This window comes from Accipiter gentilis, chromosome 17, assembly GCF_929443795.1.
Source record: "Accipiter gentilis chromosome 17, bAccGen1.1, whole genome shotgun sequence".
Taxonomy (NCBI): domain Eukaryota; kingdom Metazoa; phylum Chordata; class Aves; order Accipitriformes; family Accipitridae; genus Astur; species Astur gentilis.
Genome location: NC_064896.1, coordinates 2,465,649 through 2,489,440, shown reverse-complemented (window position 1 = coordinate 2,489,440; position 23,792 = coordinate 2,465,649). Strand labels below are relative to the sequence as shown.

Sequence of the window (23,792 nt, the reverse complement as noted above, 5' to 3'; positions counted from 1 at the left end):
TCGGCCTTCCCCGAGCTGGGCTGGGACACAGGGCAAAAGAACCGGAGAGGAGATACTAGCCCAGAGCAATACACCACCAGTCCCAACTGGTCCATGTGCTGGGATGGCCCTGTGCCCACTGGAGAGGATGCAAACCACTGCTCTGCCATCCCTGACCTGCGCTGGGGTGCAGGCAGCAGCCTGCCCGCTCTGGGGGGGCACTGAGCCCCCCCAATACCGATGAATCAGTCTGCAGCGGCTCGTCACGGAGCCTTCGAGCCCTCCGTGAGGAGGAGGAAGAAATCGCCAAGATGAATCATCCCCGCGTTCCTTGGGAGCGCTGCACCGCTCCAGGGCTGGGGGGGCGGCGAGTTTGGGGGGCGGCTGCCAGCGAAGGCAGGAGCCGGGTGGGGGGAGCTGGGCACGGGGGGGGGGGTGATGAGTGGGCCATCCGTCCCCCCACAGACACAGGCCTCGTGCCCTGCCAGGGCTGCGGGGAGCAGCCGGGTGATCCCCTGGCACAGCCCCCCTTCCCCTCCCAGTGCCACACTGGGGCCATGGGCGCATTTCGTGGGGGTGCCCCAGGACCCACAGTGGGGTGGCTGCCCTGCCTGGAGCTGCACAGGGGGCTCTCAGGGCAGAAATTGGGTCAGACACATCAGAAATCCCCCAGGACCCTCCCCAGGGTGGCAGGAACCGGCTCCCAGTGTTGACCCATCACAAGATGTGGGGGCAACGGCAGCCCCAGCCCCCGGGGCGGCACGATGCCCTGTGGCACTGGCACGGGCATCATGATGGGGACACGCTGGCACTCCTGGGGGTGCCCACGCAGACATCCTGGCCGGGGTCTCGCCATGCAGCTCCAACAGCAGCCCCCCAGCTCATCCCCCAAAAATCCTCCACCGCCATCGTGCCAAATCCTCCGCCGCCATCGTGCCAAAACCTCCACCGCCATCGTGCCAAATCCTCCGGCACCGTCCCGCCGTGCAGCCCAAAATAGCCACGGGCTCACCTGAGGCGGGGGGGGGGGGAGGCGGGGGGCCGGGGCTGCCCGCCTGCCTTCATCCCACTGCTCCATATTAATGAGCCCCCTCCTCCTCGGGTGTCCGGCTGTGCAGTCGGGACTGCTGCCATACCTGAGCGCGGCGAGACGAGGCCACTGCCGCTCGGTGCCGGCCGCCCTCGCCATGGCCGGCTGCTCCCCTCTTCTCCAGCTCTGGTTCTTGCTCCAAGCCGCCTGCCTCTGCCTGGCTCAGATTGTAAGTCTCTGCTTGGTCCCCCCCGCCTTTTTCTGCGCTGGGCTGGGATGGGGGACAGAGAGGGGATGGAGAGGGGATGGTCTCCATCTCCCCCTCCTCCCCGTCGCAGACGCTCGCTCGCAGTGCTGAGCACCCCTGGGAGTTTCTGCTTCTTTTCCCAGCACTTTTCCCTTGCTTTTCCCAGGATTGCCCCATTGGGGGGGTGGGGGGGGTGGGAGCAGCCCCCAGCTGGGACCCACAGCCCTGACCCACCGGGGACCTCTCCGTAGCAAAAGCTGCCTCTCGCCCCGCGGGACAGGGCTGGGCTGCACGCTTTGAAGTTTGGGACTAGTTTTATTTTCCTCTCGGGCAGCAATGGGGGACTCTCCACCGTTTCCCTCCCCACCAGATCGACTGTCTCCCATCACCTGGGAGAATGCTTATTTGCTTCTGCTTTGCTGGGACCAGCTGCAGAGCTGGGCTGAGGGGGGCTGAGCAGGGCTCTGGGGGGCTCTGACCCTCCCAGGGCTGTCCTGGGGCTCTGCAGGGGCTCCCCGAGGGGCAGCAGGGGGGGGACACACCAGTGGCAGAGGTGCTGGGGGCTGGGGATCCTGGTGGGTTCTCCGGAATCACCCAGGGACAGGAGAAAATGTGTTGGAAAGAAGTGGAGGAAGGGAAGGTGTGTCCCTCTGCTCCTCAGGGTGAGGGCTGTGAGAGGGGCAGGCGGTGTTCCTCCTGGGATCCCACCCAAAAAGAGACAAACTCTCCCCGCCTTGCAACTGCAAAAAATCAGATTTTTAGAAAAAATTTCGGAAAACTTTTCCCATGTGGCTCCTGAGCTGCCTGCCGGCACAAGCCAGCCTTGCTGCAGAGAGCTGGGGGGGGGGAGCTGCCTCCCTAAAACAGACCCCCCCCCCCCAGGATGCCCATGGGCTTGTGGTGGCAGGGTCTGGCCAGGGAAGCGGGCTCCGGTCGGAGCAAGGGGGACGTAGGAGCTTTTGGAACAAGGCACCATTTGGAAATCATTTGGGGAGGACAAAGGTTCCATTCACGGATCCTCCCAGGGACGGGTGCTCGCTCCCACACTGACCACGAGATTTGCTTCCAAGGTGAAGCTGGGACTCTCCTAGTTCTGTGAACAAACCAGCAACACCTCTCATCCCTATATATTTCACTTTAAAATAAATAAGCCTGGAAGCACGGAGGAGTCGCAGGCGTGCAGCCCCAGCCAGCCCGTCTGGTTTTCATTTCCAGGAACACCAGGGGTTCGGTCTCCAGGACCGGAGCCTCTTCCCCCCCAAACACCCCGTTAGGTTAACAGAGATTTCTTTACAAAGTTGTTCCTGCAGAATCCTGTGCAAACCTCAAAGCTGGGGCCAGGCTGCTCGGGGAGCTCCCCCGCCGCCGGCTGAATGGTGCTTTTGTGCGATGCCGTGGAGCGGTGCTGCGGGCAGCGGGCAGCGAGCCAGCCCGGTGCAGGCAGGAGTGCTCTCACAGAGGGGCTCGGGGTCCCCATTTCATACTGGGGCTTTCAGGCACCTAAATCCTACCAGTCCTCTTAGAAATCCTGGTGCTGGCCTTGTACCCCGAGCCGAGAGGGGTCTTCGCATCACCCCATCGAGACCCCCGCTCCGTCGGGGCAGGAGCCCCATGGGCAGTGATGGGGTAGAAACTGGGCAGGGGCTGGGGAGCTGGTTGTGCCGGTGTGGGGGGAGATTTCCCGGATTTCTCCATCCATGCCCTTGCTGGGGGGGCCACAGGCCAGGCAGCGGGGGACCCGTGGGGAAGGGCAGAGCTCTGATGCCTTGGGGTGCTGATTCCATCCCAGCTTTCCGGAGACGGGTCCCCAGCACATACTGGTGGTGAGCTGTCTGGCTCTGGCTCTGGCTGCTCCTTCCTGATGTGGGTCCTGACCCTTTTTCCCCTTAGCGAGGGCCACCGGGAGAACCCGGCCCGCGAGGTCCCCCTGGTCCCCCAGGAGTGCCGGGAGTGGATGGCATTGACGTGAGTACGGCTCTCTCCGGCCGGGAACCTGTGCAGGCTGGAGGGAGGGAGGGAGGGAGGGAGGGGACCTGAAGCACAAAGAGGGATATTGTGTCGGGGCAGAGGCTCGGCGGAGGGCTGGGGGTGCCGATGCCGTGCGGTTCCCGCATTGCCCCGCTCCGGGCTGGGGCAGATGGAAGCATCCCCGGCTTTGCCGGTGGCCCTGGGCAGCAATGATGGTATAATGGAGCACAGCTCCCTCACCGCAGCTCCATCCACCTCCCTGGGACAGCAGCCCGTGTCCTCCCGACCACCCTGGGGGCCTGAAATGCTTTTTGGGGAGCACAGCGGCAGGGAGGTTTGGGTGTGGGGTGCTTGGGTACCCCTGTCTGGAGGTTTGGGTGCAGGGTGCTCGGGTACCCCTGTCCGAGCAGCAGAGGATGCTCGGAGGGGTTGGGTGCTGGGATCAGCCCAGAGATGCCCAGCGAGGAGGGGGTGCTGGGGGGGCCAGCGGGGAGCAGGACACCCAGGTCGGGTACCTGCAGAGCAGCGACGTGGCCGAGGGCTGTGACAGGCGGCTGTGGCTCCGGACCCTCCCCGGGGCTGCGGGGCGAGAGCCTGAACAGAGGGGAGATCTGTAAGCCAGCAGAAAGCACCCTTTCTCCGAGACTTGCCCCAGGGTGTTATTTTAGTGCTATTTATACCCAGAACAGCCGCAGCCCTCCCACAACCCCAGCGCAGCCTTGTCTTCTCAACGCCGGCCCCATCCTGACCTGGCTGCCGTGTTGGGGAATCCAACATCTTGGTCCAGCTTGGGGAGATGGATGGGAGACATGGGTGCTGAGCCCCCCTGTGCTGCCAGGCCTGGCTCCATGGGGTGACAGACCCCCTTTTTACAACCTTCTTTCCTTTCCCCAGGGTGACAAAGGATCTGCCGGAGCCCCCGGGTCCCCGGTGAGTACCCATGCCTCCTCGCAGCTCGCCGAAGGTCTTGTCCCTTCTGGAGGAGCTCTTTTCAATCTGCTCCCATGCCTTTTCTCTTTTAAAGGGTGCCAAGGGTGAGCCTGGAGACCCTGGTCCAGATGGGCCCCCAGGGAAGCCGGGCATCGACGTGAGTACTGACCCCCTGTCCCCCCCCCACAGTGTTCCTGGCCACAGCAGGGTCTCAGCAAACTCCTCTTACCAGAAGCTCCTTTTCTGTCACACATAAGAAAGTGCCAAAAATCCCTTCGTGCGGGACCTGAAAGCACCTTTTGAACCACAGGCAGGGCTGCTGCCACCCCCTCCCACTGCCCGGGCTCCAAAAGTGTGTCCCCCTCCATCCCACGCTGGCAAGAGCTGTGCCAGGAAAACCACAGCGCGGCACTGACACCCCTGAACATGAAAAGGCTTTTCCTTGTCCTTTACTGCAGCTGCTGTCCTGAGCCCTGGTTCAGCTCTCGTTTCCTCCGCAATAAATCCGGAGCAATCCCGTGCACAACCCCCCCCCAGAGCCACCCCCATGGCACCCACGTAGGTGGCATTGGTGACTGTCCCCCTCCCAACAGAAAGCACAGCCAGGGGCAGAGGTGGGGGGCAGAAAGGGGACGGAGTTGCCTCCTTGCCCTGCCTTGATGCAGCGATGATGGGCTGGCTCCCAGCCCCATGCTACCCCGGCCAGGGTACGTAAGGGTGCGTGATGGGTGCCCAGGAAGGTTTGGGTTGGGTGCCTGCCCCCCATCCCCAGTACAGCGCTGCACGGATAAGCGCCGGCAAGCACCAGCCATTTACTCGCTCATCAGAAGGAAACCCAAACTTCAGGGTCCTCCTGTGTCTCTGGACAGCACTTCATAAATCTTTGAGGCTTTAGTTATCCTTCAACAAGAAATGAATAGAATAATAACTGTCATTATAAGCATGCATTATTCAAGCAGGCTAATCTGCCTGCAAAGGAGTTCGGCTCCTTTGAATACGGATGCTGAGCAGAGCCGGGCTGAGCGAGGGGCTCTCCACCCGCGCCGTCCCCGGCAGCGTGCGGGAATTAGCCCGTGGGTGAAGCTCAAGCCATCACCTGCGGGGATCCAAACCCCGGCACCTGCGCTGGAGTGGGGGACAGGGGAGCCCGGGAGTGACTCGGAGTTGATATAAACCGGGATCACGGACGGGCTGAGCTCCCCGTGTGCCTCTGCCGGGACTGGAGCAGCCGTTCTGGATGTGCCCGGCAGCACGAGGGTCCCAGTTGAGCCCCGGCATGGGGTCTCGGAGCAGGGTAGCTCACGGGGGCCGTGGAGCATCGCTGGGAGGTTCTCTGTGCCATCGCGGCTTGGGTCTGGGTACCAGCTGCATCTCCAGGTTTGCTGCGTGATGTGCACAGCGGTGACGAGCACAAATTCCCTACTAATAACTCTCGACCCCTCATGATAGAAAGAGCCCCAGCAAAAACGTCTGGCTGGAGAGCAGAAGGGCTGGCAATAACCTCCTGCCGTCTCTCCTCTTGCAGGGCCTGACGGGAGCGAAAGGGGAGCCAGGACCCATTGGTGGGCCAGGACTTAAAGTGAGTGAGGGGCTGCTCCAGGGCAGATCCTCTGGGCTCCCACCTTCCCCTCCTGGAGCCAGCGGGGACTGGCCAGACTGGGACCAGCCCCATCGCCATGGAGGGGTTGCACTGATGGAGGAATTGGGTGATGGAGTATTTGGCAACGATGGGGCACTGAGGTTGGGCCCATGGGGGGATGAATTTCTGCAGCTGACACAGCAGCGGAGGAGGATTTGGGAGGGCCAGACCCTCCTGTTTCAGCTCCTGACTCTCCCCTTCTATCCCGGCAGGGCCAGCCTGGACTCCCAGGGCCACCAGGGCTCCCCGTGAGTATCTGCCTCTCTCATGGGGTGATGCACCCACTCCCGGCTCCAGCACCCACTCCCTGAGCACCCACGAGCAGGGTGGGAGTGGAGCGGGGATCCGGCCCCAGTCCCCCCAGCCGCGTCCTCGGTGGCAGCGTGGGCATCAATCTGCTCAGAGCAGGGTTGCTGGTGGTTTTTGCGGGGGTTGGAGAATTTGGACCAACTGTGTCTTTCTTCTTGCAGGGTCCTTCGCTGCCAGGACCACCCGTAAGTGCCACGCTTGTGGGGCTGGGGCGGGCAGCCAGGGACCCCGCTCGGGGTTGCGCTGGAAGAGCTGAAATCTCAGCACCCCCAAAGGGGGGGTCTCGGGGCTCAACCTCTCTCACTCGGTGAATGTCTCACTTCTCCTTAAGGGGCTTCCAGGCCAGGTCGGGCTTCCTGGAGAGATCGGAGTGCTGGGACCCAAGGTGAGGGGTCACCAGGGGGCATGGGAAAACCTCCCCTCCTTACCCCAGCATCTGCTTCTCTGCACTTTGGGGGTCCTGGGGTAAACAGGGACAAGCCCCTAACATGGGAGAGTGGGGTCCTGCGGTGGGAATGGAGTGGTGACAGACTCTGTGACTGCAGCCAGGTCCCCTGGTGCCATCCATCCCCTCCCAGCTCACGGCCGAGGGATGCCCCATTTCCCACTGTGACAGCCTGGGTCTCTGGCGCTTCGTCACCCATCTCCACGCTGGCTCCAGCAGTACCTGCCACCTCTCCACCCCTCAATCTCCTTTCCTGGGGTTTTTCTTTCTTAGGGTGACCCTGGACCCGACGGCCCACGGGGTCCCCCAGGCCCTCCAGGGAAACCCGTGAGTATCTCCCCCGTTACCAGTATTTTCTGCAGGAGGGAGACGCTTCCACCCAGGCTCAGCCCAGGGTTTGGAGCCGGGACTCGGGCACTGGCACACACTTCCCGGGCCGTGTCTTGCTCCCCTCCCTCCCAGGTGTAACATTCACCCCTCCTGTAAACCAGTGCTGATATTAAACCGTGGATGCTGACGGTCTCCTTCCCTCCAGGGCCCTCCAGGACACATCCAAGGACTGGAAGGCAGCGCCGATTTCTTGGTGAGAGCTGCCATTACCTTGTCCCTTCAGCAGACCTTTGCAGGGTCACGGCCGCTGGAAGAGCGGGTGCTGCCCCGGCCTGAAATACACCCACCAGTGTAATTGGGTAACTGGGGGTCATCAGAGTGGGGAGGAGCAGGGTCCCCAGCCAAAACCACGCTGCGAGCGGTGGGTCCCCTGCATCACCGCACAGCCTGGCTTGACCACGTGGCGTGGGAGCCCGTCCTTCCCAGCACGGCTTCTCGGCAGCCTTTGGGTCCTTTCCCAACTCAACCTGTGCTGCTTCTTCCCCACCAGTGCCCGACCAGCTGCCCGCCAGGTCCCAAGGGCCCCCAAGGACTGCAGGGACTGAAGGTAAGGGAGCTGCCCGGGAGTGAACAGGGACCGTCACCTCCAGCATGCTCCTCCTGAGCGGACGAGCATTCCCTGGTCTGGAGGCACAAGGAGCTGGAGAACTGCTCTGCTGCCCCGGGAGCACGAGGACACACATGCACAGAGCGCCCTGGGGGCAAAGGTGCTATGGGAGATGCCCCCCCCCCGTGGCTTCCGAGCTCCTTCCTAGGGGGCAAGACCCCATGCCGAAGCCCCAGCCGTGCCGCTGCCCGGCTCCCTGCGCTATAAAACCTGGAGGGTTAAACCCTGGGAGCATCCCCACCGCACGCCCTCGTGCCTGCGGTATGCTGAGCCCCACCATGTCACCAGTGGGATACTGAGCCCCGCCACGTCACCGGTGGGATGCTGAACCTCACCACGTCACCAGTGGGCACCCCGGAGTGGGGCGTCACGGGCAGGGTCTCTCCGGGTGATGCAGCTGTGAGGATGCTGCCTCGACCCTGCTGCTCTGCCCAGGGATGCTCACGGTTGTCCTCTTCGCCCTTAGGGACACAGAGGCCGTCCCGGTGCCCTCGGGGAGCCCGGCAGGCAGGGCAGGCAGGTGAGCGACCTCTCCGGCAGCTTCCCACCAGGATCCAGGCATGCCTGACTCTGGGGGAGCTGGGGCTGGACCGGAGGGCGGGGGGCTCTGGAGAGAGAAAGGGGGAAGGAAGGAAAGAGGTGGGACAGGGAGGAGGGAGATCCGGGGCTGGGAAATGGAGGGCAGACAGGGTGGTCTTCCCATGGTGGCTCCCTGGAGTGGGGTCTGACCCCATCCCCTGCCGGGTCCCAGGTGAGGGGGTCTCAGGTCCCCAGGGCAGTTTGTACCCCCCCTCCACCCCAACACTCACCTCGCTCCTCTCCATCCCTCCCCAGGGACCCAAGGGTGACGTTGGCGTCTCCGGAGAACAAGGTGTCCCAGGCCCTCCGGTAATATATTGATTTCTCTTTGCTGCTCTGCCCTCCCGGGTACCCCAGGGGCTGGGGATGGCTGGTTCACGCTTGGCCCCAGACACTGGGGACGTGACACCAGGGTGTCCCTGCTCCCAGGGACACACCGCTGGCACCGGAGTGAAGCCGTTGTCCCATCCATCTCCCTCTTCCCAGCCATGGAGCTGGTGCCAGGAGGGTGACAAAGCCGCACCCCGATGGATACCTGCGTGGTCAGCGCTGCCTCAGGCACCTTGGTCGTTAGCACACGTTAATGTGGATAATTCACCGGCCAGGGACAAATTGCTCCTGTACACTGAGTCCCCCTTACCCCACCTGAATGGGGGGTGCAGGATCCAGCTCACTGCGGGGACTAAACAGGGGGGGGGGGGGGGCGGAATTAAAGCTATTTGAGCTTGCTGAGCACTTTGAAGATGAAAAGCAATTAACGGGCTGAGCCCTTCGCTCTGGGAAAGGGCAAAATGGCTTTGAAGCCAAGAGCTTTGGCAGGGCAAGCAGCACCAGTTTGGGCCCGTTGCTGTTATTGAACTGACAGCTGGAAAGGCACCCAGTGGGGGGCTGCGGAATTAGGGGCGAGCGGCGGGACTGAAATACCTCGCATTTGGCAAAACCGGCTGATTTCCAGTACCGGCTTTTGCTTTAATTGCGGCTTCCCCCTGGGCTGCTCCTGGGGACTGTTTCCAACTAAGCCGGGTGTTGTTTCCTTCCCTGCAGGGACCGCAGGGCCTGAGGGGTTATCCCGGGATGGCAGGACCCAAGGGCGAGACGGTAAGCGCCGGTGGGATGCAGGAGCTGCTCCGGGGTCAGGGGGACCAGCTCCCATGGCGATGGTTCCCAATTCCCAGGAGCATCCCTTCCGTGGCTGTTTGGCCATCTCGGGGAGCTGGATGCTGCCTTTTCCTAGTGGGGTCGGACCTGGCCGGGGGCTGAGGTTGGGATGGGAGGAATTGACTCCCCGCCATGCTCTCTTTGCAGGGTCCTGCTGGTTACAAGGGGATGGTCGGGACCATCGGAGCGGCCGGGCAGCCGGTGAGTGCCCTCCCTCATCCCCAGGGGGCTGCAGGGCAGGCGGGTGACCCCACACTTCACTGCTCAGCCCCCATCTTTCTCCCTTCCAGGGCAGGGAAGGCCCCAAGGGACCACCTGGGGACCCCGGTGAGAAGGGAGATCTGGTAGGTAACCTGCCCCATCGGGGACCCCGTGCCCCATGCGATGCCAATGCCCCCTTTTCCCCAGCTTGGCCCCGCTCCCCGGCACAGACAGGGGCTCTGCCCGGGGTGCCTCGATGGGCATCTCCTCCCTCTCCCAGCTCCATCCCCTGCACCAAGAGGGCGGCTGAAACAACACGTGCTCTCTCCTGCTCTAGGGTGGCCGTGGCATCCGAGGTCCCCAAGGAGACATCGGCCCCAAAGGGGAGAATGTAAGTACAGCCAGCGGCACCCGTGCCCACATCTAAGGCTGAGCCCCTTGCAAGGAGAAGATCTCTCTGTTCCTCTCTGTCCTGCTCAGGACCATCCTGCACCCTTGCAGCCTGGCTCAGGGCTGGAGCTTTCCTTTCCCTTCCCAGCCTTTTTTTTGCCCCCACCACGAGCCTTTTGCCTCACCTCTCGGAGGTGTCAGAGCGACTCTTCCCCCTTTTGCAGGGTCTCCCGGGCATCGATGGCAAAGACGGCACCCCGGGTATCCCAGGCGTGAAGGTGAGCTGCTGCGGGCAGGGGCTGCCGGGTGTTGCTTGTGCCGGCGACGGGGAACGGACACACGCTGTTCCTCGTACCAGTGCTTGCTGGAAGTAATGGGAATGGCAAGTGGCATAAGGTCTCAGCCCTTGACGTGGCATCTCCTGACCTGTGGAGTGTGGCTGTCCTCACGGGGTCAAGGGCAGCGTCCCCCTTTGGCCAGGAGTCCCTCGTCCCACCCGTGGACACCTCCTTTCTGCACCTTTCTCTGCCACGCGTAACGTCCTCTCTGTCCCTCGCAGGGCAGCGTGGGACAGGCTGGCCGCCCAGGAACGCCGGGACACCGGGGACAAGCGGTAAGTATGAGACCGTGGGAGTCCCATGCCTGGGCAGGTACCCTGTTACCCGTGGGATGGCATCCCCATCCCCGAGCAAGGATGCTGCCTCCAGCCCTATGCACAAGGTTTGATCCCGGCTTTGTTTCCACAGGGTTTGCCCGGCCAGCCGGGAAGTAAAGGTGGCCCAGGAGATAAGGTGGGTCTGGGACAGCCGAGGATGGAGTAACCCCCTCTGCGCATCCACCCTGCGGCCCCGCTCACCTTACCCGGTGCTGCAGCAGCCTCCACGCTCCATCCCTGAGCCCGCAGCCATCTCCTCCCCTGTCCTCGCTGTCCCTGAACCGTCTCTGTCTCCCGTTTGCAGGGTGAAGTGGGTGCTCGGGGCCAGCCCGGTGTCACCGGTGCCCCGGGGCAGATCGTAAGTACCGAGACTTCACCATGTTCCTCCTGGGCACAGCCTGGGGGTTGCTCGCTCGCTCTCTCTTGCTCTTTTTCCCCCTGTTTGCTGTCAAACAGAAATCAAAGTTGGGCATTTTATGCCCCCCCCAGCCCTCCTCTTCCCTCTGCCCCTGCAGCAGCTTCCTCGCAGGGAAGCCTCTGGGGCCACTTCTCCAGCCCTGCATCCAGCACCTCCTTGGCCACCCGGTGCAGTGGCAGCCCTTCGTGTGGCTGCAGGGGACAAGGACAAGGCCACACATCCCTTGAAAGGCAGATGATGGCATACGAATGCAAGAGAAGCGACTGGTCTGGGTTTTTTTGTTGGTTTGTTTTTTTTTTTCCCCCTCTTAGGGTGAGCCTGGACCTCGGGGTGAGCAGGGACCACAGGGCGTCCCTGGGATGAAGGTGAGTTTGGGGCACCGTAGGGTTTACGGCCATGCTGGGAGCTGCCCCTGACTCTCCTCTCTTCCCGGGTCTCCGCAGGGTGACCGGGGCGAGCGTGGCCTCGTGGGTCCAGCCGGCGAGCAGGGAAAAGCGGTGAGTTGTACCCACAGCCGGGCTGGGAAACGGGTTTCGCCTTGGCACGGCTTCGGGGATGCTCAGCCCCGGGTGTGCGGCTGGGGAGGAGAGAGAGGGGCAGCGGGGTACAGACCTCTCGCTTTGATCGCGGCCGGGGTCCATCACGCGTCCCGTCCCGCTGTGCCTGGCTGTCGGGGTGAGGGATTAGCCGATGGGGCGAATAGCGTGGGGATTAGTGGTCCCAGGGCCACGCTGGGTTTGCAGCCCCAGCCGGGAAAGGAATTTCCTCCCAGCCCAGCGAGAGCGAGGAGGCTGCCCAGCCCCTCTTGGAGGCTTTCCCAGGGTGGAAAAATGGCCAAAAAGTGACCTTTGTCCCTCTGGCTTCCTAGGGAATGGGGGCCCATCCCTGGCAGAGCCCCCTACTCTCCATGTGGCTGGAGGGGAGGCTTCTCCATCGTTTTCTGCCCTGTCCCTCCCACCAGAGGCTGGATTTAGGGCAGGTTGGGATGCTGTGGGGCAGCCTGTGCCACTGGAGGGGATGGGAAGCTGCCCACGCATCTCATTGCCTTCGGAGGATGCTCTGATGGGGGAGGGAGGTCTTCCCACCACCTCTTCTCACTCATTCTTCTATTTTTCCTGGTTTACCTTGTTTTTCAGGGGCCAAAGGGCGAGCAGGGTCCACCGGGGATCCCAGGACCCCAAGGCTTGCCAGGAGTCAAAGGAGACAAGGTGACTGCTCCTGGCTGCTGGGGACAGGCTGCTCTGGGGTCCAGCTCAGGGAAGCTGCACTGAGCTGGGCTGATCCCCCTCATCTCCTTTCTCCAGGGCTCCCCAGGGAAAACTGGCCCCAAAGGCGGTACTGTGAGTACATCACCCTCCTGCCCGTGCTGGGGGATCGGTGGGGAATTGCTGACACCTGCGTTTAACAGGGCTGACACCCACCTTTTGGGGAGGGGCTGACACCCACTGGCACCAGGCGCTTTCTCCATTAATATCCCTGGCATCCCGGTCGAGCGTAGCGGGTGGAAAGGAGGGTTAACGTGGCTGCGGAGGAGGTGGGTGCTGGCGGTGAAGGTTCACGTTTCTCGTTGCCTTTCATCTAGGGAGACCCCGGTGTTCACGGCCTCGCAGGGCTGAAGGGAGAGAAGGTGGGTCCCTGCCGACGGTTCTTGGGGTGGATATGGGTCCCTGGGGAAGGGGTACGTGTGCCTCCCCCCAGCTGCAGCTCCAAATTCGTGCTGTTTCCCCATTGCACTTCTTGTGTCCTCTGTTCCCAGGGTGAATCAGGAGAGCCGGGGCCGAAGGGACAGGTGAGTGACTGGGGGCTTGGGAGCGAGGGACGCCCCGCACCTTCATGCCGGGTGGTTCTGCGGGACCCTCAGCCCGAGGCGATCCTCCTGACGAAGGCAGCGACGCTCGGAGCTGGTGCGTGCTGCACGGTGGTGGACTGAGAAAGTATTTTCACTGGAGATGGGCTTCAGTGATGGTGTTCAGACCCCCTTCGGGGTTCAGACCCTGGCCGCAGCAATTGGTACTGGAAGTCCTCGGGGGTCTCGGGGCGCAGCCCCTGTGCTCCCCCGCTCCTGATACCGCTCTCCATCCCCACTGCAGCAAGGCATCCAGGGTGAGCTCGGCTTCCCCGGCCCCTCGGGGGACGCAGGCTCACCCGGCCCGCGAGGATACCCGGGACCCCCCGGCCCACGAGGACTCGTCGGGGAGCGCGGCGTGCCAGGGATGCCCGGCCAGCGGGGCATAGCGGTGAGTACCCCCAGCACCCCACATCCCCATCTCGCCTCCTGCGCCCCGTAGGTGGTGACCTGGGGGCTGCTGCTGCCGCCGCCGCCAGCTTGTTCAGCTCTGCAGGTGAATTGCCTCCGATGTTTTCTTACCAATCGATTCATCTGGGAAATGGCTGCTGTTTGGCTCGGGAGCTGCCGGTGCTCCCCATGAGCTCTCCGGGAGGGCTGAGCTGGGATCCCACCTTTCTAGAAAAGAGGAACTCTGTATGCGTCACCGTATATAGCACCAGTAGCAGGCTTACCTCCAATGTGTGCCTTTGCAGCCTGCCCAGGGGACAGAATTTTTCCATATGAGCCTTGTTTTATGCTTGAAAAATGCCGCTGCAGAAAATTAACACCGTGAGGAGGTTACAGTGTGGCCGGGCACGGCGTGAACCGAGGCTGGAGCACTTGTACTGGGACCAAATGGAAAACAAAGAAGGGTGGGAAGGCAGCACGGGGTGCAGGGAGGTGCTCTGGACTGGGGGGTCAGGATGGGACCGGCTCTGTGGGTGCAGATGGGGACAGAAGGAACAATCTCCCTTTACGGTGTGTCCCTCTTCTCCCCGCTGGCAGGGCCGGGATGCTGGGGACCAGCACATCGTTGACGTGGTCCTGAAGATGCTGCAAGGTGAGGGGCCGAGCAGGGCACCGCCGGCCGGCCGGCTGCCACCGCGTCCCATCCCACACCGGCCTTTCTCTGCCCTACAGAGCAGCTGGCAGAGGTGGCGGTCAGTGCCAAGAGAGCTGCCCTGGGTGGAGTGGGTGCCATGGGACCCCCCGGACCCCCCGGTCCCCCTGGACCACCCGGTGAGCAAGGTCCTCATGGACCCATGGGACCTCGAGGCGTCCCCGGCATCTTGGGTGCTGCTGGGCAGATTGGCAACGTAGGACCTAAAGGTAGGTGGTGGGTGGCCATAGCCGCACCGTGCCGGGCAAAAATCCTCCTCGGGGCTGATCCTGCCTCCTCCTGCCACACTTGTCCCCCCACCTCCGTCCCCGCGCAGGGTCCGTGTTTCCCGCTGTGGCTCCGGCGAGTCCTTCCCTCCCTGTTTCTTTCCCTGCAGGGAAGCGAGGCGAGAAGGGTGAACGGGGAGAAGCTGGACGCGGCCACCCGGGCATGCCGGGTCCCCCGGGGATCCCAGGTGAGCCCCTTTCCCCCCCCAGCACAACCAGGGCAGGCAGCGGTGGGTCCTCACTGGGCAGCAGCAGCCCCCGTGCCCCTTGCCGGTGCGATGACGAGCCCGGCACTGGCTCGGGACCTTCTGGTTCATCCCTGCAAACCCGCCTGGGTTCATCCCGCAAATCTCCGACCTGTAGCCGCCTCGCTGCCCACGGCTCTGCCAGCCGCTTTCCTGGCCCCTCGGTATCTCTCACTTGCCAGGCTGCTCTGCTAACGCATCCCCATCCTCACCAGCAGCGTTTCCCACACCCCAACCCCTGCTCAGCACCCGCAAACGCAGCACGCACGCTCCCGTTACAGGTCTCCCCGGCATCCCCGGCCACGCACTCGACGGCAAGGCTGGAGAACGGGGCTTGCCGGGCTCCCCGGGAGAGGCTGGCCGGCCGGGTTTGCCCGGTCCCGCTGGCCTGCCGGGATTTTGCGAACCGGCCGCCTGCCTGGGAGCATCGGCGTACGCCGCCGCACGCTTGACGGAGCCGGGAGCCGTCAAGGGACCCGTCTACTGAGAAGGCACCGGCACCGCGGCAGACCTGGCCGGCAAACCCAGGCCAGGGCTGGTAGCAAAGAGACCAGAAAACTGCAAATCCGTAGGGAGCGACCTCTGCCCGTCCCGGCTGCGGGAGGGCGCTGGGCTTGGAGCAGCCGCTGGAGGGGAAACGCAGCCTTGGGAATTTAATTTGGTGTAGGTATCACCCCTCTCCCACAGCTTGGGGGATGGTGAAGAATAAAGAGACGTCGCCCCGAGTCCTGTCCTCGTTACTGAGGTTCATTACCTGCCCCCTCTGCTCCCTGTGCCCCTTCCCAAAGAAATAAATTGTCTTTTATACAAACCCTCTCACTCTGTCATGTCCTGCTTGGTGCTGAATTGGCTCATTGCCAATTTCCTTTTTGTCCCTTTTTTTTTTTTTTCTTTTTTTTTTTTTGAAAAAAACCCCGAAACAACAAACTTGTGGTTTGATTATTTAAGAGACTTGCCAGATCCAGCCTTGTTCATTGCTGGGCACTCACAGAGCTGTAAATCTTTGTAAAATAGGATTATTTTATAACTATGAATAGAAAACCACCAACTTTTTAAAAAATGGACAATAAAAATGAGATGGATTGTTAATGAACTGAAATGATGTGTTGATTTCTTTGAATCAAATGAGGACTACGCTGATGGGGGCTTATTGTTTGAGAGCTGAAGTTAGTTTTTCTGTTGTTTCAGGCCTCTTACTGGGTGTCTCAATTGCTCATTCCCATCCTTGGGGACAATTTCAGCCTCTCAATAAGTTTCTTAAGCAAAAGTTCTTTCTTTTTTCCCCTCTTGCACTACTGCAAACCTGCAGAGGAATTTGCCACCCCTGAGCCCTCTGAGTCGGAAACTGAGCAAATTTGCCAGAACTGCATCGGGCACCTTCAACTAAGGCCAAGTCAACCCAAGTCCCCTCGCAATCAAGTGGGCCAGAAAACTATTAGCAGCGCTGCAAAGGGTATTGATCTTTTAATAGTTAAAAAGGAGGCCTGCGGCTCTAACAGGATCCGCAGGTGTCTTTCTCATTATTGCCATCGACAGCAGAAAGGATTAAAGCTGTGCGGCGGGAGCAATGGGGCTTCGCTTTGTAAGATAAATAAAAATCAATTTTTGTTTATTAGCAAAGCATGTTCAGCTTGGCAGGGTAACAAATCCCAGGGAGCGGCGGTGGGAAAGGCTGGCTGGGTCCCTCCTGCGGCACAGAGCATCACTGCCACTGACCCGGGGACCGCTGGCAAAACACAGCCAAAAATGGGGCTCAGCCCCATTCGGGCACGCTTCAGCAGGAAGGGGCTAATCCTGGCCAGGACCAGATCCAAGCCCAGGCAGACCCAGGACCGTGTACTCTTCCCTCCCCGTATGCACCTTGCTGCGTAGCAGAGTGTTTTATCATATGGATCCTTATCTAGTCCTCCTGTGCCCAGACTCTTCAGAAGCGTCCTATACACATTCTCCATTCAAATTACCTTTTCTGTGCCCTTTGCCAACCCCTGCCTTGTCACTTAATGTGCAATCAGCTAACTTTAAGGGGACTGTCTTTTATTTAAAAAAAAAATAATTTGGAAGTGAATTGCAAATGTTTTATTTGCAAGTTAGAATTTAATCAAGGAATTAAGAAGGCTGCATATTAATTAGGGGCCAGACTCTGGTTGTTTCCAATGAGTCGTAAACGTGCTCCGAATCTGCCTCTTCATCAGAGCCCTCATAAATATTCATCCAATAAATAGCAGATTGGATGCCATTACAGAGACAGGAGAGATTGAAACCCAAGTATCTGTGGAAATGAAACAGCTGGAAAGCATCCAATCTCTGCCCCAAATAATAACAAATCATTATTAGGAGAGGTGAAGAAATAGCCTTGTCGAACACTTGTCTCCATTTCTGGACAAATGGGGAGATTCATCCTAATTCTTCTCAGGGAGGAATTCAAGTTATCAAACCCCTTCGGGGACAGCCCGAGCCTGGGTTTGCTCCGGGTTCCAGCTGTGCAGCACATCTGGGACCGCATCCCGGCTGCACAGCCCAAAGCATAGCCTTTTTTTTTTTTGCTTTTTTTTTTTCCCTCTCTTTTTTTTTCTTCCCCCACGAGAGGGAGCTGCCTGCCCGCTGAATCCCTCTCTCCCAAGGAGCCCTCGCTTGGGCTATGGCCACTAAAACCAGTTTTTATCCCTGGCAGGGGCTGGCTGCAGGCTTCTCCCCCAGGCACAGGGCTGCGCTCTCCACTTTGGGGGGGGGGGGTAAAGGGTGAACCCCCTTTGTTTTGGGGTGGAAAAGGGTGAACCCCCTTTGTTTTGAGGTGGAAAAGGGTGAACCCCCTTCACTCGGCCCCCTTCCCACCTCCGGGATGAACATGGCAGTGCTGGAACACGGGAACCTGGAGGGGGGTGCAGAGGTTTGCCGCAGGGATGTCAGTACAAGGAGAGCTGAGCTGTGGTCCTGGGGCAGGGAAAGGACCTCACCAGGGAAAAAAAAAAAACCCACCACCTTCCTCCCAGGGAAGGACCAGGGGCTGCTGGAGGGTCCTGGGCCACTGAGGAGGACGCAGCCTTCATCAGAAGAAGCCCAGGGGCTCCTCGCTCTTGCACCCAAGCGTGCACATCCCCAGGCAGGGCAAGGATGGGATGGAGCAAGTCTGCTCTTGCTGACCATGCCGCTGCTCGGAAGCCACACACGGCCTCCCAAGAGGTGCTAATTGCGGTGGCGGCTGAGCAAAAGGCAGCTTTGACCTTCAGCGGGGAACCGTGCTCCCCAGCCGCAGCCCAGGAGATGCTGCAGGGCAGGCAAGAGCTGCAGCCGCGCTCTGCAGCCTCACAAGGCAGAGGCTGGCAAGGCCGGTGTCTGGGAAGATTAAGAAGATCAGGCTTTAATTGAAGTGCCACAGAAGCAGCTGTCTGGAGCTCTTGCTCTTTTCTCTCCCACCTGCTTCGTGCCTGAATTTGACATGGTGGATTCTCCCGCGGATGGGGCTGCGGGGAGCCAGCCCAGGTCCTTGTCACCTCGCCTTGTCCCATCTGTCACAGGCAAAGGGCCTTGGGGCTTTTGGGCTATGCAGCTCCCGTGACACACAGCAGCTGAGAGCAGCCCAATCTATTCACTGTCCCCAGTCGTTCAAACATCAGGGACCGGGCCATGACCAGTCAATGCTTATTTTCAAAGCAAAAATACGTGGAATCTTTTAAAATTATTTCAAGGGGTTTAAGAACCTGCTCCCACGCTTGTCCCTGCAGCTACAAAGGCTCCAGAAACATGAAGGTATGGTGTCAAGCATCATCACATGGCTTTCATGTGATGTGAAAGACAAAAGGGAAGAAATGAAAGGAAATCAAGGCAGATCCTTTCGGGGTCACACCAATTGCCCCAGCGGGCCTGCTGAGACCTCCTGCAAGAGTCACAGCTTTCATTCTCTTCTCCTCTCCCTTGAAAGCCATGGGGAAAAAAAAAAAGGAAATCCGATTTCTGTAGCCTGGAGTAATTAGGGGGCCTCTGATTACTGCCATTCAAGGCTGATGAGGCCGGCGGTGCTGGCTGCAGTTTGCATTTGGACAAGCACCACTTGTTCCACTCTGAGGCCACGTGCACCATTGCTGCAGCTGAATGTGCTATTAGTGCTCCAGCACGGTCCTGGCAGGAGGCAGCGACGGCTCCCTTCCATCCCTGCGGAGCAGAGACTCTTCCCACGCACGCTGCCGGGAGAAGAGAAACCCACCTGCGCGGCTCAGGGCAGTCGGAGAGGGGACATGCAGCAGAGACTGTGGGATCCACCGTCGCAGGAACGTCTTTTCATCCCTGCGGCATCCCTAGCAGAGCGTTGCCAAGAGGAGGCATCGCCTCCCGCTCAGTTATCCATGGTCACCCATCGGACTCGTCCTCGCATCCCACCCTGGTGACATTTCTGTGGCACCGGGGCCACCGTACGCGCCCGCGGCGAAGGGCAGCGCTGGCACATGAATAATTCAGGGCAATGAGATAAGTTTCCTTGAGCAAGCTAATGCATTGATTAGACCAAATTGCCTCCCTCACCCTCGAGGAGGTAAAAATGAGCTAATCACCGTTTGTTCTCTCTTGATAGATGATTAACCACAAATTAGAATATTAAACAGAGGACTTTGGGTACGTAAATTAACAGCTGAGAACTAAGTTAATTATTGGAGGAGCCATAAAACTGCTTATTTTTATTCTTGGATTATTGTTTGATGTTTTTGCCTCTTAAAAAGAGGGAGTTATTTTTAAAATGGCTTGTTCTGCTGCTTATGGCCAGGAGTGCCGTACGTAGCTGGGCCAGCTGGGACATGCCGGGGAAATGAAGCTCGTGCTCCATCAGCAATACAGAGGGGAAATAAATCTCCCCTCTACTGCAGGGAACGGTGCTGCCAGCCCTGTCTGTCCCCATGGGCAGGACGTCCCAAGCCAGGACAAGCAGGGTGCCCAACAGCCATGCAGGCAGCTGGAGGAGCTGATCCTGCTTCTCCAAGGAAAAGGTCAAATTTGGATACTGGCTCTACCCAAAAAAGCGACAAGAGTCTTCCATACCCGGGACATAGCAACACGGTGTTGCAGGGAATTAACTTTGTTAATAGGCCATTCATTTAAATGTAAATGGTGAGCCTGGCTGGTATAATGAGGCTGAGAAATCTTATTAGAGACCAAATTAAAGGTTTGTGGGTGAGTGCGTGCAGGAGTGGGCCTGAATGCGAGAGGGGCTTCCAGGGGGACAAGTGTGCCTTGGGCATGGGCTTTGCACCCAGGCAGAAAGCAAACACGCTCGGCCGTAAAGCACAGGAGGGAAGGGTGGATTTGGGGTTGGATGATGGAGTCAAGACACATGGGGTTAACTCCTGCCCTTACCACTGCCTTTGCTCTGTGCCTGTCCCACCGCCGATGCCCGAGCATCCCCGAGCTGATGGGGAAGGACATCCAGGAGGGATGTGCCACCGACCCCGAGGTGCAGAGCAACGGTCCTGCACGGACCTGGGATCAGCCCGCGGGAGCTCTCGGACGGAGCAGGGCAAGGTCGCCTGCCCTTGGAGGGGTACATGTTCCCCCAGCCCTCGCTGCAGGGTTTCGGGGCCGGCAATAGCCCCGAACCAGATGCTGCTGCAACGAGCTCCTTGCAAGCAGCCCCGTTCCTCGCCGATCCCGGTTTACGGTGCCAACGGACCACCGGCACGGCCAGCACTCTCCGGAGCGCACGTTCCTCCTTCGGAGGGGTCCTGCCACACCGCTCCCACACCCGGCAAAGGGGGAAGGAGCATGCTGACAAAAGGCTGATTTAATTACTAGAATTGTTCTGATTACAGCCTGCAAACACTGTTATCTTGTAATTATTGCCAAGAACATGCCATTAGTACATGATTAAACACAACGTCTTGTGGGCTGCTAGCTGATTGTCTGATGCCTTATGAACTTAATTACTTCATGCTGATAGAAAGCAACTGGAAGGATGGAGTGGGGCAACGGCTCCAGAGGGGAGCTGGGTCTGGGGCTCCGCTGGAGCCCCCCGCGATGTAACGGCCCTCAGCTCCCTTCCCAGATGCTTGGCCCATGTCCACAGGTGTACTCGCAATCCCAGCCCCTGCAAGCCTCAGCCAAAACACAAGCAGGGGCAGGATTAGTGCCTCGGTCCTTTTCTTGCTCTGTTAGATGCCACCTGCCCTGTTTTCCAACTCTTGCAGCTGAAGCAACCAACAAACACAGCACACCAGCTTTCTGCCTGGGTCTCCTAAGGTCCAAGAGTCACCATTCAACAGAGATAAAAACAAGAATTTGTTCAGTACGGGCTGATGGCAAAGCGGCATTGGGGATATCTGGAAACTCACTGTGTCTGGGGGTTCCAGGACAGCCCAAGCCACTGGCTGCATGGATGGATGGATGTGGGATGCTAATCCTCACCCTCGCCCGAGCACTGCTGCCCCCCAGGACACTGGGCTCTGGGTCCCGGCGGGCAAAGGGAGAGGAGATCCTGCTGTTGATGGGTGAAGGTCGTGCCTGCAGCCCTTGGCTCATCCGTTCATGGAAGCCCTCAAGGACAAACTCAGCTTTGCCTCGCAGCCCAAGACAGCACCGGCCATGAGCTGCTTGGTTTCCTTCCAGGAAAAATCAAGTAACGGCCTCCCACTGGGACCCTTCAGCACCTCTCACACACTGTCACCCTGCCCTGGTGACAAGGACATACAAACTAATCCTGACATCTCATTAGCAGGATTAATTCTCAACCTCATTCTCCTCTCGGCTGAGAAATTGGCACTTCCACTTGCCACTGCACCGAGCCCTGCTCCCCCAGCTGGGGATGTGGCCAAGCTGTTGGGCTGCCCAGGCTCCAACCAAGCAAAGAGCAGGAAAAACACGCTTCTCTCCTACTTTCCCTCTCCCTCCTGCCCTGGAACTCAGGGCTCAGGTGGCATCTGGCCGGTCACCCACATTCCCCATCCCTCTTTGTGCTCCCACGCTACCTGTTGCAGAGGAGCCTCCACCTCCCTGCAGGAGCCACATCCCCTCGGCAGCCAGGACACCTCAGTCTCAGGCTTATCCAGGTACCAAACTCACACAACTTTTAAATAAAGATGTTGCACGTCCTCAGTGCAGGCTCTGCTGGCCACAAGACAAAGCCACAGCCCCCCAGAGGGCTGGACTACCTGGCCGGGTGCATTTATAGCAGAGCAGCCTTGTGCTTGCAGCCGGGATGGGGAGGCAGCGGCAGTGGGTGCTGCCTACCCTGGCAGGTGCCGCAGAAAAACTCGTTAGCCCCAGTAATTGCTTTCAGGCTGGTCATCAGCTGGGCTTTTTCTAAACGGGGAGCACATCCTGCCAGGAAAGAGAAAGCCAAAGAGAAAACCCAAAGTCCCTCTTCTCTTACATGTTCTCCATGTTTCCTCATCCTCTGCCTGCAGCGTCGGAGTTATATGGATATACCATCCTCCACATGTTGCGTGGCATGTGAAAAACTCCACGAGCTACAAATCGGCCCCATGGAAGGCAAAGAAAAAGGGGGAAACGCATTGGAAACAAGTCTATTAGCCCAGCCTAAGCTCAGTAAAGGATCTATGAATAAAATATGAAAAGCACGAATTTATAATGGCTCATAAACATTTAATCCCCTTATGCAGAACATACATATTTTTATCCCCAGACGTATGGGCTGCAGAGCCCTCTATTTATGGAAGCGCAGTCTGGGTAAACAGCCTGCTGCTGGGCGAATGCAAATCTCTGGGTATGGGCCCACTCAGCCCATTCCCATGCCTGTCCTCCCACGGAGCCCAGTGGTGCACGGCTGAGGATCCTTACCCATCCTGCTCCGCCGGGATGCTGCCGGGATGAGGGCTCGCACGGCACCGCAAACAAATCCTCGGAGACACGGCTGCGGCGCTGGCTCTCGCCTAGCCACGATGGGGAAAACTTGTGTCTCTTCGGTTCTGCATCGCCCAGGGCTCGGAGCTGGGGGGGTCTCATCCTGCCGCCCTCCCACCCGTGCGGGGCAGAGCTCCCGCGTCGCTGCCGCGGGGCTGCAGAACCACGGGGTGATGCCGGTGCTGGTGCCGCTGCCTTCCCCGGCTCCTGCTGTATTTGCTGCAGCGTAACTCAGGGCAGAATCTGCGTCCCTGGACTCGGAAGTACGATCAAGGTGATAAATGGAGAAAAGTAGAGGAAAAAGTGAAACAGCCCCGGTCGGGCTGGGGTGCCGGCTTGTGGGAGGCAGGGGAGCCCTGCGGCGGCGTTGGCTGACCCCCGGTTACGGCTCTGGCTCCCGGGCGGTGTTTGCATTTCTCTTAAAAGATGATTTCCACTGCAATAACTTTGCTCCCGTCAGGAGGCAGCCTGGTGTCAGATCCATTTTTATGGCCCGCCGCAAATGCCTTTTCTGTGCCTGCTCCTTCCCTTCCTTTCTTTTTTGCCCGTTATTTCCTGTCTTGCAGGAAAAGGAGAGAAAAATCCCCAGCAGATTTGCTGTTTATAGAGTCGTGTTCAACACGAGCAAATCAATACAACAAACTGTACAGTGTGATTCTGGACCTTGAATAAACGAGATCCCAGACAATTTAGCCAGGTGCCTGTCACGTTCAGGTATCCTCCGGATCGCAGCCTGCAAGGAAGCCAAACCACCTCTTTGCAGGAGTTAATTACAGCTCTAAATTTCTCATCTCTCTTCATCACCAGTGCTATATTGCGTGGCTTCGGGTCACAAGCAATTTCGGTCGGGTTGGAGGAGGCATCCCACACCTTGTGTGCCCAGGCAGTGAATTTTGGTGAGGGGAGCGGGGACATAGAGCTGAGGACGGGGGGGGAGAGGGCAGGATTGAGCCTGGCTGGGCTCGGCAGACACTTTGGGGGGAGCAGTGCTGCCTGGCCAGGAGGGACCGGGGTCCTGGGCTGGGCGCTGCCGCCGAGCTGCTTTATCCTCTGTGCCCAAATCTCTCATCGGCATGCCGGCGAGCGAGGGCTCTGCGTGCTCCTCGAGCGCTTTGAGACGTGGGGCGGCTGATGCTGGGATGGGATTTGGTGCGGGGCTGCTACCATCCATCACGTGCAAAGATGGTTGGACCTGAGCTTTTGGTACAGGCGCTCGGCAGAATCAGATTTTTGCTGCTTTGAAGTCAGTCCCCACCAAAAGCTCCCGCAGAGATGTCGCCGGTGGTGTCACGCTTGCGGAGGACTCAGGGCCACGCGCTGGCTTTGCTCCCAGCCGCACATGCTGTACAAGCCAGCAATCAACGCAAGGGTATAACCACGAATTACGCCAACAAAGGGGGGGTTTCATTAAATGGGAACAATTCTCACTAGTCGCCAGCTTATAACAGGCAAAAATGGCTTTTAACTGCCTCTTGGTCTGGTCTCCAGCAGGAGCGGTGCCATGGGAGCAAATCCATCAACACCCTTCGGGAGCGGTGCTGGGCACATC

The 23,792-nt window shown here is 59.6% G+C and overlaps 1 protein-coding gene across 1 annotated transcript; it reads left to right on the top strand.

Annotated features, from left to right (window-relative positions):
- The first annotated feature begins 1,031 nt into the window (after positions 1 to 1,031).
- On the top strand, positions 1,032 to 15,294 carry COL9A2 (collagen type IX alpha 2 chain). Its single transcript, XM_049820295.1, has 32 exons — positions 1,032 to 1,238; positions 3,147 to 3,221; positions 4,119 to 4,154; positions 4,249 to 4,311; positions 5,680 to 5,733; positions 6,006 to 6,041; positions 6,264 to 6,287; positions 6,434 to 6,487; positions 6,821 to 6,874; positions 7,083 to 7,130; positions 7,428 to 7,484; positions 8,011 to 8,064; positions 8,379 to 8,432; positions 9,168 to 9,221; positions 9,429 to 9,482; positions 9,572 to 9,625; positions 9,820 to 9,873; positions 10,097 to 10,150; positions 10,432 to 10,485; positions 10,619 to 10,663; positions 10,832 to 10,885; positions 11,257 to 11,310; positions 11,389 to 11,442; positions 12,082 to 12,153; positions 12,250 to 12,285; positions 12,528 to 12,572; positions 12,702 to 12,734; positions 13,036 to 13,182; positions 13,779 to 13,833; positions 13,914 to 14,102; positions 14,270 to 14,347; positions 14,686 to 15,294. The coding sequence occupies exons 1-32, from the start codon at positions 1,062 to 1,064 to the stop codon at positions 14,889 to 14,891; spliced, it is 2,178 nt and encodes a 725-aa protein (XP_049676252.1). The 5' UTR covers positions 1,032 to 1,061; the 3' UTR covers positions 14,892 to 15,294.
- Positions 15,295 to 23,792: the final 8,498 nt, after the last annotated feature.